General features: G+C 37.3%; 1 protein-coding gene across 1 annotated transcript in view; it reads right to left on the reverse strand.

Moving 5' to 3' along the window:
• Positions 1-14,717, reverse strand: part of GPHN (gephyrin) — a 425,375-nt gene that overhangs the window by 169,736 nt on the left and 240,922 nt on the right. Inside the window, exons 7-8 of the mRNA XM_008138937.3 lie at positions 8,912-9,184; positions 7,528-7,635 (exon numbers count right to left, since the gene is read on the reverse strand). Coding sequence (XP_008137159.1) covers positions 7,528-7,635; positions 8,912-9,184 — 381 coding nt within the window. The remainder of the gene's footprint in view (positions 1-7,527; positions 7,636-8,911; positions 9,185-14,717) is intronic.

Here is a 14,717-nt window from a genome sequence, read left to right on the forward strand (position 1 = left end):
TAAAAATCTATTTATACGACTAGAGGCCCGGTGCATGAAATTCGTGCATGGGGGCGGTGTCCCTCAGCCCAGCCTGTACCCTCTCCAATCTGCATTCCCGCTCACAATCCAGGACTGCTGGCTCCCAACTGCTCGCCTGCCTGCCTTCCTGATTGCCCCTAACCACTTCTGCCTGACAGCCTGATCATCCCCTAACCACTCCCCTGCCAGCTTGATTGCCCCTAACTGCCCTCCCCTGCAGACCTGGTCACCCCTAACTGCCCTCCCTTGCAGGCCTGGTCCCCCCAACTGCTCTCCCCTGCAGGCCTGGGTCCCCCCCAAACTGCCCTTCCCTGCAGGCCTGGTCGCCCTCAACTTCCCTCCTCTGCTGGCCTGGTCACCCCTAACTGCCCTCCCCTGCAGACCTGGTCCCCCCCAACTGCTCTCCCCTGCAGGTCTGGGTCCCCCACAACTGCCCTTCCCTGCAGGCCCGGTCGCCCCCAACTTCCCTCCTCTGCTGGCCTGTTCACCCCTAATTGCCCTCCTCTGCAGGCTTGATCGCCCCCAACTGCCCTCCCTTGCAGGCCTAGTCCCCCCCAACTACTCTCCCCTGCAGGCCTGGGTCCCCCACAACTGCCCTTCCCTGCAGGCCCGGTCGCCCCCAACTTCCCTCCTCTGCTGGCCTGTTCACCCCTAATTGCCCTCCTCTGCAGGCTTGATCGCCTCCAACTGCCCTCCCTTGCAGGCCTGGTCCCTCCCAACTCCCCTCCCCTGCTGGTCATCTTGTGGCAGCCATCTTGTGTCCACATGGGGGCAGCCATCTTTGACCACATGGGGCAGCCATCTTGTGTGTTGGAGTGACAATCGATTTGCATATTACTCTTTTATTTGATAGGATTTTTGTGGGCTCTTCATTTATCCTGCAACTTTGCTGAAATTATTAGCTCTAATAGTTTTACTTCTTCCTTTTTAAATTGGATTCCTTTTATTTCTTTTTCTTGCCTAATTTCCCTGGCTTGAACTTCCAGTACAATGTTGAAAAAAAAGTGTTGAGAGCAGACATCCTTGATCCTTATCTTAGGGGGAAGGTTTCAATCTTTCATCATTAAGTAGGATGTTAGCTATGGGATTTTTATAGATGCCCTTTAACCCTTTGCACTCACTTGCTTTTTTCTCGATTCCTTTATTTTACTCAGGATTTAATTTTTTAAATACCCTAGATTTTACAAAGTGCGGCAGTAGAATAAAAAACTGGAGTTTCTTTTCATACAAAGTTATTTATTTGGATTTTTTTATATTTCAAATTATTGATACATTCAAAGAGTAATTTGCACTCGACATCCGAGTGCAAAAGGTTAATCAGGTTGGGAAAGTTGCCTTCTATTCCTGGTTTTCTTACTGGTAAAATGCTTTTTCTACATCAATTGAGATAATCATGTGGATTTTTTTCTTTGGTTACTGCATCGTAATACAGTGATTATATTTCTTACTAGAGGCCTGGTGCACGAAATTCGGGTACGGGGTGTGTGTCCCTCAGCCCAGCCTACACCCTCTCCAATCTGGGACCCCTCGAGGGATGTCCGACTGCCCGTTTAGGCCCAGTGGGATAGGGCCTAAACGGGCAGTCGGACATCCCTCTCACAATCCAGGATTGCTAGCTCCCAACCGCTCACCTGCCTGCCTGCCTGATTGCCCCTAACCACTTCTGCCAGCCAGCCTGATCACCCCCTAACCACTCTGATGACAGCCTGATCAATGCCTAACTAATCACCTGCCGGCCCGATTGCCCCTAACTGTCCTCCCCTGCCAGCCTGGTACCCCCCAATTGCCTTCCCCTGCAGGCCTGGTTGCCCCCAACTGCCCTCTTCTGCCGGTCCGGTCACCCCTAACTGCCCTCCCCTGCAGGCCTGGTCGCCCCCAACTGCCATCCCCTGCCGGCCAACTTGTGTCCACATGGGGGTGGCCATCTTTGACCACATGGGGGCAGCCATCTTGTGTATTGGAATGACAGTCAATTTGCATATTACTTCTTTATTATATAGGATGTTGTTTATATCCATGGAATAAATTTTACATGGTCATGGTTTATAATCATTTTAATATGCTGTTGGATTCAATTTCCTAGTATCTTGTTTAGGATGCTTGCATCTATATTTAGAAGGGATATTGGTTTGTAGTTTTCATTTTTGTGTTCATTTATATTTTGTATCAGGATTACTTTATTTCATTTTATGTTTTGATATTTATAGAGTAGGTTTCCTCACTTTGTCCTTTTACTTATTCAAGAGTATCTTGGTTATTTTTGGCCCTTGCCATTGACAGTGCATACAATTTTAGAAGCAGCCTATCAATTATCTCTCTTCCTCTTTCAATTACACAAACACACAAATACACAACACATCACTTACAGACTATTAGGATTTTATTTACTACATTTGTATAAAAAAGTTTTGAAGAATTCCCTGCTCAATGATTAAAAAAGGTTTACTTCTGGGGAAATATGAAGACAAATGAGAATGAAATAAGAGTGTGGTTCAAATGCATGTTAATTTTATCAATGTTTCATTTTTACTTTTTAATAAGGAAAATGTATTTATGTATAGCTTACAATTAAAAACATTTTAGTAAAGAAAACCAATGCAAGATATAGTTTCAAAAATGAGAAGTGGTCAACATACTTAACACTAGGGAAAGATAAAGGAATGATCCCAATATCTTGCTTGCAGTTGATACTTAATCATTATTTCTTTAATAAAAAAAAACAGTAAAAGCAGTCATTAACTTTGAAAATTACAATCTCTCTTTGAGATAGAAATGAAGAAAGTATTAACTAAAAATATAGTTTAAGCAAAAAAAAAAAATGTTTAGCCCTGATGGTCTTTACTTTAAGATAACAAGAAGCAAGAGTTGTCCGGGTCAAGTGGCTCAGTTGGTTGGAGTGTCGTCCTGTTCACCAAAAGGTGGCAGGTTCAATTCCTGGTCAGGGCACATACTTATTAGGTTGTGGGTTTGATCCCCAGTCGGGGCGTGAATAAGAGGCAACCAGTTGACGTTTCTCCCTCATATTGATGTTTCTCTCTCTGTTTTCCTTCCTCTCTCTAAAAATCAATAAAAACATATCGTTAGGGTGAGGATTAAAAACAAAAAAAGGAGCAAGAACAGAGAATAGGGGAAATCAGGTGGAAAAGGTGAAGGTCTGTATCTCATTAATGTATATAAAGGAATCAATAAGGGACAAGCCAAAGACTTGCCAAGGAGTAGCAAGATTCCACCTAGAGTAAGCAGAATTTATAGTGGGTTAAGTCAGCAAAAAATGAGAAAGAGAAATGCCAAATCACTTTCAAAAGAAATAACATTCCTACTTTTAGAGAACTAATCTGTATTCCTATTATCTTACACAACTACAGGGAGAAAACAATTTATCCCAGTTGATAGTAAACTCTGTAGATATACAATTAAACAATAGAATTTTCTTCATTAACAGAAACTGTAATGGGAATACATACTTTCTTAGGAACTGTGCTGATTCTATCTATGTTGCTTTTACTGTCCTAAAGCTAATTTGATTGATAGGGTGAACACTTCTAAAAGAAGAAATAGAAAGTTATACATCAAAATCAGAATACATAGCCAAAGTATCATTTTTCTTTCTGAATTCCATAGTCTTTTGAAAAGCCAGTAAGAATAACAATAGTGAAAATATACACGTTTGTATTTGATGCAAGGTAAATTGTTAATTAAGCATACATTTCACCCTCTGAATCATTATGTTTACCACTTTAAATTTTTTTTGTTCTGGAAAATGGTTAAACTTACAGAAAAGTTGCAAGACTAATACAATAAAAGATCTATTATTTGGATTTAATTTTATGTCGCTTGTGAGCAAATTTATAATAATTGGAATCAGTCTCCAAAAGCAGCCATATATGAAAAAGTATGACTCCCATAGCCATAATTTGTCAATCTCCACTGGTAAGGTTTTTTGGAGTCCTTATTAACCTTGGTGGATAGTTCTATCGTGTGTACACTTTCCTAATAACTTCTCTGTTTAGAGATCTTTACAGACATCTCAGTGTGCAATATAGGATCTGAATAATAAAAACAGATGACATAGGAATACCTAAATAGGTTCTTTCAGAAAATATACAACATATATCTTTCAAGAGCTTTCGTACTAATCCTTTAAAGGCTATGATTAAGTATAATGGAAATTTTACTAAAGAACGAAGCTATCATACCTATCTTGCATTCAGTAGATATCTTCTGACAAATCATTTATAAAATTCTTGTGGACAAAATTGATAAAGTGGGTTTTCATGACTATAAGAAAAGTATATGTTAGCTGGTTAAGTGTTATAGCCAATAGGGTTGCTGGTAGTATGTGCAATGGCCTATCCTAAAAAAGAGTTCTATCAGTGACTATCAGTGACTGGCATGAAAGCATGGTTAATACCTAGTATAGGGTTGCTGGTAGTATGTGCAATGGCCTATCCTAAAAAAGAGTTCTATCAGTGTCTATCAGTGACTGGCATGAAAGCATGGTTAATACCTAGTATATCTGTAGGTGACAGAGCTAGAAAAGACAGGAAATATACTTCATGGCCAATATAGATTTAAAAAATGATCTCAGGCTAGACTCATCAGTTGAATGTAGCAAAATGAAATTTAAAAAAATTAATTGATTTTTAGAGAAGTGAAGGGAGAGGGAAAGAGAGAAACATCTGTGTGAGAGCAAAACATTGATTGGTTGCCTCCGCATGTCCCCCACCAGGGATTGAGCCCACAACCCAAGCATGTGCCCTGACTGGGAATCGAATCAGCAACTTTGCAGTGGGCGATGCCTAACCAAGCCACATCGGACAGGGTGCAAAATGAAATTTAACAAGTATAAGACTTGAATTTAGATTAAAATAAGTGATACAAAAATCCACAAGAACACCAGATATATATATATATATATATATATATATATATATATATATATATATATACACACACACACACACACACATACATACACACACTGTATATATATATATATATATATATATATATATATATATATATATATATCACATTGTGATTCTGTCTACACAGTAAACATATACGGTATGACTATAACCTGTCTTTTTTTATAAATGTAAAAATTTAAATATTCATATGAGTGTTTCTTTATAAGGACTATCTCTACTTATTAAAATTATAGATGAGAAACTGAACCTTAAATCTTGAGTAATTTGCCCCAAATGTTAAGTGGTAAAGTCAGGGCTTATATCTAGTTTTTCTGATTTTAAGTTGCATAATTTACATTATTCCACACTACTTCATATGCCTTAGAATTGGAACCAGCTGAGGGAAAATTGTGATTTTTCTCTTCAATAGGTAATTAGATGCTCCCTTTTAAAAATTAATTTTTAAATTTTACATTAGTAAAGCTTGTAAAAATCACCAAATAGTTCATAGAGATATTGCAAATGACTGTCTCATGTAGAGATCTAAAACACTGACACCACACCAGGGCATTCATAACCACTGAGGCTCATTGATGAAGTTAGTGCCAGATAAGCATTCACAGAGTTAACACAACTTCTTTAGGAGCACTAAGAACATTAAAAATCTTCCTTTTAATCATTTTCTGTTACCTATTTCTTCTTTTTCATTCTTTTCTATGGATGTTAGGTCTGTAGAAATAGAACATTATCCTCTTTGATTTATAGCTCTGATAATCATTTGTCAAAGGAAGTGTAAGTCTATTCACAAAACTGAATTATCTGTCAAAAGACCATAACCACTACTTACAAAGGATTATTAAGTATCAATTAATAAATAATAAGTTCCTGGTGATGCCATATGAGGTCCTCCAGTTAGAATACTTAAATAGCCATTTTCAACTATTTCTCCAGAGAATTAAATCCTAGTAATAAAAGTAATCCACTGTATGTAATACTTTCTCTTCCAGGCATCTAGGATGGTACTAGGTATGTGCAATCCTTGGGACTACTAAAAAAAAAAAGGAGCCACGCCAGAAGGGGTCAATGGGGGAAAATAGGGGACATATGTAATACTTTCAACAATAAAGAATTTAAAACAAAGAGCCATTAAAATAATTTTCAATGTAATAATATAAAACTCAGACTGTAATAACTTAAAACTTTGGTTATGAATATAAAACTTCCAAATACTTTATTTTGAAAACCAGGATGATTATTACAGTTGTGGTTGTTTTATAAGATGAGAATACAAAAAACAGTCCTGCTTCAAGTTTGATATATTTTTGAATGTTTATAATTTATAACAAAACTATATTGGAGAATTCACATGCTAGTTGTCAACTGAAATTCATTAGTAATTTTAATAATCAATATTTAAATTTTCTACTTGTCCTTTGACTAACTCAAGTTTATTTCCAACCAGGTAGGGCTTGTTGAATGTAAAGATTAAAGTCTTCATTTTGGTAGTGTATCTCCCAAGAGACTACTAGTTCCCCACCCACCCCTCCATACCCTCTTCCTCAAATTCTGAGTGCTTGTTCTCCCTAAATATTTAAAGCAAAAATTTACTTCAGTACTTCTTTTTTCCTCTCAGTTTATATCCACATTAGGGATTGATATATATGTGTGTGTGTGTGTGTGTGTGTGTGTGTGTGTGTGTGTGTGTGTGTGTTTTAATAACAAAAGCATAATATGCTAATTAGACTGGACAGCATGACCTTCCGGATGAAGCCGGGGCTAAGAGGGCCGAGCCCCTTCCACAAATTTCATGCATTGGGCCTCGAGTGTGTGTGTGTGTGTGTGTGTATGTGTGTGTGTGTGTGTGTGTGTGTGTGTGTGTACTATATATATATATATATATATATATATGTTGTGTTTTTTTTTGCAGCCATAGTCTAAATTATCACTGCTTAGTCAGTTATACTTATCAGTTTAATCTTTCCTAGTCTGGGATTTCTTGCAAACTATCATTCAGCCAGTGACTAAAAGAAGTGATATGTATCCTTGAAAGTTTCTATCTAAAGATTAGAAATCTCAGAATTTGTATTAAGACTCAACTCTTTAAATGGTTGTAATGAGAACACAGTGAAGGAAAAGAAAATAAGATGTAAAATCATGAGCAAAAAAAACCCCAAGGTTAATACAAATGAAATATTAGCTTGAACAATCTGTTTAGATTTTAAGACATAGGCTGAACCTCTTAAAGAAATTACTTTAATTAAGCAGGGTAATTTATTTGAAGGTATGTGATAAAACTGCTAAAGAAAAAAAAGAACTTCTGAGCAATGAATTTCTTGGAAGTCATGTAATGAAAGCTCATTACCACATACTTCAGAATCTTAATGATATTAGAGTAATTTAGGTATAGGAGAAACTCTATTAAATTAAATTCTTCAATGAAATATAGTCAGTGGCACTTACACTTTCAAAAGAAAGCACTGCTGAAGGTCCTTCTGAATAAAACACATCTTCCATAATATGTTATAGCCTACCTCCAAAGATAGGAGGTAGGTGGTATGCTTGCAAAATCATTAATGCAAAAGCCTCTTTGTCTTACCCGTTCATCTGCACTGCCTGTTGCATGATGGGAATAATTGATGAGACCAGGGATGGGCTGCTCACCATGTGCCATGATAACAGCAGGACTGGTGTAGAATGGATGCTTCTAATGCACAACACATAATAACTATGAATATACTGACAAGAAAACATGAAACTACACAAGCAAAATGACTGGAAAGGAAAAACGGTGAAAACAAATGGAACAATGAAATGTCAAATCAGCTTAGATTTCAAATGCTATAAGCTTTTTTCTCAAGATTGGAATTGGTGGTATTTTTTACGCTTTTAATTAAGAGTAAAAGAGAAAGAATATGCATTGATTTTTAAATGTATCTTATTCACCAATTAGTTCCATCAAAACAAAACAAACCTCACATACAACTTAAATACTAGCCTTAAGTAAAAACTTAATGGATCATTAAATTGATCTGAAGATAGAATCATCTATCTTCAGTGAAAGCATCACCTGCTGGCTGTCTGAATGTACACTTCAAAAGGATCTCTATGATCCTTTATATGTTGTCAAAAAACCCTCTCATGCAATCCTCATAGGCAAAATATCTGGATAATCCATAAAACTTTAGGAATTGCTTAAGATAGTGATTAGGTTTTTACTCTTATGCTCTCAATCAATGAACAATCATTATTCCCAGAAGTGATACTTTACTTTTTGAAGTTTTTAAAGCACACTGGGTAAAGCATATTAGGTATGGATAATAATGTAAATGATGTTCTGTGACTTAAAATGACTAAATTTATTCAAGTACCTCATGGTACCCTACTCCCTGCATTTCCCCAACAGAGTTTTTAATATGTTGGTACTGTCCTAATAACATTACTTTATTAGATTAAAAATGCAAATACCTTATATCTATTTTCTCTCTACACCACTATGGTAATCTGTCATTATATTTAAATAACTGTTTAGTTAATTGCTGAAAATCCTTATATTAAAATATCTTTATTAACCTTTCTAATTAATCTCTTGAATCATCTAAGGTTTCCTACCTTCAGTTTGTTGTTCCTTTAAGAAATTGTGAATATTGATATTTTGAATATATGAACATTGTATATTTATTATAACACAAAAATGACATCTCCAAAAAGTTCTTCAAAGTCACATTGTTTATCACATCGTTTATCATTGCAACTTTGACTTCACTAGGTAACAGCAGTATCTTGAATGCCTTAGAATTCAGAACAAGCTTCAATGCTTTCAAGAACTCTTCATTATGGAGTGTCATGAGTATCTCAGATCTTTTTAAAGGATGTACTGAAGAGGTTTTAAACTTATGGAATGATGAGATGAAAAGAAGGATGAAATCAGTACATTTACCTGTGGGTCCTTTAGATTGTTGGGTCTCTCTCAGCAGGCTTACCTTGGCAGCAATGGCTGCTGCAGTTATATGTGATGAAGAACTATCTTCTGTTGAAGCAACACCACTGTCTTTCTTCTCTTCTTCCTCTTCTTCACATTGAACCCCTTTGTCTTCTGTCTGTTTATGGGGGCTAGTTGTGGGAGGAGGAGAAAGAGGAGGTGGTGGGGAAGGTAAATCTTCAAGTTCATCATGCACTTCCTTTACTTTTACAATGGCATCACGTAAAAGGTCAATGGCATGAGGTAGAGCTGGCAGTATGAACTGAAAGCATTCCTGTGTACAAGAGGAAGAAAAAAATAAAGATGAAGTACTTTTATAGGCATAAAAAATGGTAGCAATCAAACTTATTTGTGATTTTGGATTTGCATTTCTTTTCATCAATCTTAAGAATGAATCATATTTAAAGCATTATTGTTGTAATATGAAAAAGGAAGTAAAACTGTTATATATTACAGTATTCTCTGAGGAACTAAAGTACTATATAAGCATACAATATTTTTTGACCAAAAATTTTCATACACTTTGGGGTTCAAGGATATATTATGGGAAAAACAACAACAACAACAACAACAGTTTTTACCTCTCTAATAGAGCAGGCATTAGAACTAACAAACCAATCGAAGACTGAGCTATTTTATTCAGAGATCTAAAGTTCTGACTACCGTCATAAAGTATAGCTAGTCAACATTAGATATAAGTTTGTACAAAACACCGCATTAAAGTCAATACAGTCTCCTGCTCAGCTGCCCACTATTACCAATAATGTATCACCAAAAAGAGAATAAGTGAGAATGTTAACCTTAGAACATAGGGTCAGATATGTTTGGGGAATGTGTTTGGGCAGAGGTCTGTCTCTTTTACATTTAAAGTAACTTACCTTAAAATGTAAGATGTAAAAAAAGTATCTTGAATTTATGGAGGGTTACTGGAATACATGAAAGCATGCCCAATATTTTGATCTCTTTTTGCATGGCTCAATCACTTTACTGATAAAGATTGGATAGTAAAGGATTTAACCTTAACCAAAGAGAGGTTTGGCCTTTACTTTCAGATTTTGAGAGGTGATCTCTAGTGCCTTGGAATTTCATGCATGATATAAATGTATTTGTTTGCTTGGGGGCTTTAGGTACTGGACAGCCTAACACTATTTATTATGAGGGCTTCAGGAAACATTATTAGTTTTGCCTCTGGAAGGAACTAGAGAGTAAAGTCACCAGTCTTCCCTCTGGAAAAAACTATGATAAATATCAGCTTTGCAGGAAATATGTGATCAAGTACCAATAAAAACTCTGGACACCACAGGCAAAAAGTCAGGGTACCTTGCTGGCAATAGTCTGTCTGTATGTCTCAGATTATGGAGAGTAGGTAAGAGGATAACCAGAGTTCCTCATTTGGTACCTCTCTTAGACTCTGCCCTTTCTGCTTCTTCCCTTGGCTGATTTCAATCTATATTCTTGCCATGTAATATACAATATAACTAGGAGTATAACAGTTCTCAGTGAGTTCTATGAATCCTTCTAATGAATCATTAGAACTGAGGGTGGTTTTAGAAATCCTTTGAATTGCAACTGGTGTCAGAAATGAGGGCAGTCTTATAGTTGGCTAACTTTTGCAGTTGGCCAAAACTCCTTACAGTTGGTATTAGAAGTGGGATTTACTAGAATGAGTGTGATGCATGAAACATGTGATCTGGGAGGAGGAAGGAAGAGAGGGTAAAGAATGATGACTCTTTAAAGCCTGAATGAACACAAGGTCACTCACAGAAAGGAGATGCAGCTGTGCTGCGATTAGTTATTGAAGATAAAAGTTAGCAATGGAATTTCAAAATGTAAGATCCAACTCCTAAGGAGCTGTGTTACTGGATGCATAAATAAATGTAAAATCATAAGAAACAAGGTACATATACAGTCCCTTGGTTACTGATATCTGTGCTAGCTAAAATTAATATAAGGGAGAATATCGGGGTGGATCCTGAGGTTGAGCCAAGCTGAGATTTTGGCTTGTCCAATATACAGTTGGTAACCTCAGAGCTGCTTCCAAAGGAAAAAAGGTAGGTTAAAGCAATAAACAGCAAATAAAGTTATATTAATTCATAAGAGAATGGGACTTGTCCTAGCAGGATAAAATTGGAGAATATCATGCTAAGCAAAATAAATCAGAAAAAGTGAAGAAGCAAATAATTTCACTCATGTGTGGGATATAAAACTGAAAGCAACAAATGAACAAACAAAATCTCATAGACACAGACAACAGTATGGTAGTTACCAGAGGGAAGCAGGGTTAAGAGGCTAGTAAAGGGGATCCAATATATGGTGACGGAAGAGATTTGACTGTGGGTGGTGGGCACACAATGCAATAACCGATGTATCATAGAATTGTACACTTGAAACCTATATAATGTTATTAACCAATGTTACCCCAATAAATTCAATTGAATGAAAAAAAAAAAAAAAGGCTGAATAAAGTGAGCACTGATGGGGCAAAACAAAGGTCTTAATGTAGCATTGTTGTGGGTTGAGCAAACAGGAGCAGGTGCTTGTCTCCTGACAGGAGTGTCTTTGATTTCCTGGCGACTATGGCACTGCACCATCTAACAATGTAGTTTAATATGAGGGCTTTGGTCCTAAACAAATCTCTATTTACTTCAGTTTAGAAATATTTAAAAAGTGAGAAGACAAAGATAACTGTAAGAAAACTCACCTTGAATCACCTAATGTGATGGATGATCCCATAATCTAGTTAAGATAAGGCCTGACAAAAGGGTCTGGATCCCTTCACCCAGTGTAGGCCTAGAAATCCTACAGGCCATATGCACATAAATTGATCAAATGGTCAGAAAATGGAGAAGAGATTTTGGGGGGATTTTCTGACATGCAAGTACCATGTACTATGATTCTAAAACTTGTTAAGGTCCTAATTGGGAGATAATAATATTAGGTTGAGAGGGTATAGGAGTGCAATAGGGATTAAAGTGAAAGTTTGGATAAAAATAGAATGCTTGTACAGTGAACTTTACGTGAATGGTGAGTCTCCTTTGCCTGAATGTATTATGAGAATGGATATTGTATTATCTAGTCTTATAAGACAGAAGGCATGTAAACCCACTCTTCCACCAATATAGATTGGATGTGCTAAGTGAAAATCAATAAGATTGTCTGAGCCCACACAGTTCATTAATTTGCTCTACAATAGCTTTGTGTAGAGTGCAAACTAGGACTTATGGCAAAACCTGTGAGTGCCACCCAGCAGCAACTGCTGGGATTTTGGACCAGAAAATTTGTATTTGAGAAAACAATTACTAGCTTATTATTGAACTTTAATTGAAACTTCCCTTATTATTAAAGGACATGGAATAATATAATCTTGAAACCTGAAATATCCATAATGTCTTAGGTAAGGTCAGAGAAATGTTCTAATGGGGAAGGCAATGCCTAGGAGAGTTCCATAATAAAATGGAAATGGTGGATATAGGATCATGCTACCAGGAGAATGCAAGGAGGTACTCACGAGCAGGTAGCCTCTTTTCACCTAGGGCCGACTTCGGAAGCACCTGAGGAGCTGCTGGATCCTATGGCCACTTAGGCCACTTGGGCGGTGCCCTATAAACAGCTTTCTATTGATCAACAAAGAGCTGCTTGGTTTATGGATGGCAATTCCAAGGTGAAGGGACAGCATCCTGTTTGGAAGGCCGCCACTCTGATTGAAGAAGGTAAAAACAAATCAGCTCGATGGGCTGAACTGCATGATTTTTGGCCCTATATTTGAGTTTTAATTGAGTCATGGGAAGTGTCTAATGGCCTGGCCATATGGTCAGGCAGAAGGACAATGGAAAACTGGTCTACTAAAGGGATTCCTGTATGGGGCATAGCCCCATGAAAATCACTCTGGGAATGCAAGGGGTATATTTAAGTAAGATATGTTAATGCCCATCAAAAGAACCCCCTTCCAGAATTGGAAACTGATCAAAACTGGTGAGCAGGTATTGATGTGCCTTCTTGATATGGCCTCCTGGACCCATGAGATGAGTGAACATTAAGGGGCTGCAAGATGGGATGAATGTAGATATATTCGTCTTGCACTTTCTGAGACACACAATGCCAACAAGGACTGTTCTGCCTGCTAAAAAGAGAGACAGAGATGGCACAGGGCTATACAGCAGATTCCATGGGGAAAGGTCTTGCACATGGATGGCAGGTTGGCCTGATGCCAGTAGTCCCTGGAGGCTACAAATGGGTCCTAACAGGAATAGACACTTACTCTAGGCTGGGCTTTGCTTACCCCGTGGTAGATACAAATGCTCAGTGTACTATAAAGGCCCAGAGCAAAAGATAGTATATCAATGACCATTATACCAAGGAACACACTTTCATCTACAGAGCAATGATTTGATAGAAAATTGGAATGGACAACGAAACACTTGTCTCAAAGGGGAAGAGATAAAGACATGAAGGGCTGGCTTACTTATACACCTTAATTGATCATACTCAATATGAGAGAGTCCAAGGGATGGTCCCCATTAGACAGATTCCTCTACTTTTCTGGGGAAGAGAGGGTCAGAGGAGGATGCTCTTATGACATACTTTTTACTTTAGGACATTACTTTTTCCCCCATGTCACCTCAACTTTCCCCCCTATCAGATGTAGTAGTCCTAGGACCAGGACTGCAACTGTGAGTGCCTACTAGTTCTGTATGTAAGTAACCCTACCTTATATGAAAGGAAATGAACTGGGTGGGATGCACTTGCTAAACAAGTATTCCTGGTGGCAATCTGGATCACACAGTGGCCAAACCAATTGTCTCATCAAAGATTTTCTAAGGAAAAGTTTGGGTATAAACTGAGAGAAGAAATGGTAGCTAAAGGTAAATGAGTGAATAAATGGTTTATGCAATGAGGGCAATCCAATATATTGGTGTATCAAAAGAGGTTTAGAACAAGAGATGATGTTGTTTCTTAGCTCAGTTGTAATAGATGGCAGAAAGGGAAAAGCCATATGTTGTTGAGACTATTGCTTTTGGAACCTGACAAACCTTAAATCTGAGTAGCATCATTCTGGGAAGCATTGTTGTCATATGATATGATGATGGACAAGGGTAACTGAATGTATGTGCAGGAATTCAATTATGTGCCAGTATCTTCTGACTTTTATTTTTCACATTGTATCTACTACTATACTGTGATATGTTATAATATTGGCACTATAGTAAGATTATAAAACTGGTTATATGTACTGGGAAACAGAGTTAAAGCCTCCTCAAAATTGTAGTATCAATGGAAAATAACTGACCTGAGCAACAGAGCTAATTTCTATGGTAAATAGTTCTATGAATGTATCATAAACTACAAATAGTAGTTTAAGGTGAAAAAAATCAGTAAATTAGTACAAAAATATGAAAATGTATATAATGGCTATAGAGGATGGATTAGCTATTTCTTAAAATCTATCCCAATCCCACACTGGCTTCTCCAAATCTTAGGCATATTCACACTTATATTGTTTTTGTGTTTATAATAAAAATGCTATAGTCAATATAGATGTCCAGCCAAACAAATACAATTATTTAGCTGTCATATAGCCTTGACCAAAGACTAGGGGGTAGCTGGTCTAATAAAGAATTAACTTTATTCAAAGAGAGTCTGGCTTTTGCCCTCAGTAACTGATAAGTGATACGAGTGTCTTTGTACTGGGAAAGTACAAAGATACCAGACAGTCTAACAGTGTGATTTATTATGGGGCTTTGGGCAATGTGGTATCAGTTTTACTTCTGGAAAGTGTTGGACATTAAAGGTATCAGCCCAACTTCTGG

Source organism: Eptesicus fuscus, chromosome 5 (genome assembly GCF_027574615.1).
Source record: "Eptesicus fuscus isolate TK198812 chromosome 5, DD_ASM_mEF_20220401, whole genome shotgun sequence".
NCBI classification, from domain to species: Eukaryota; Metazoa; Chordata; class Mammalia; order Chiroptera; family Vespertilionidae; genus Eptesicus; species Eptesicus fuscus.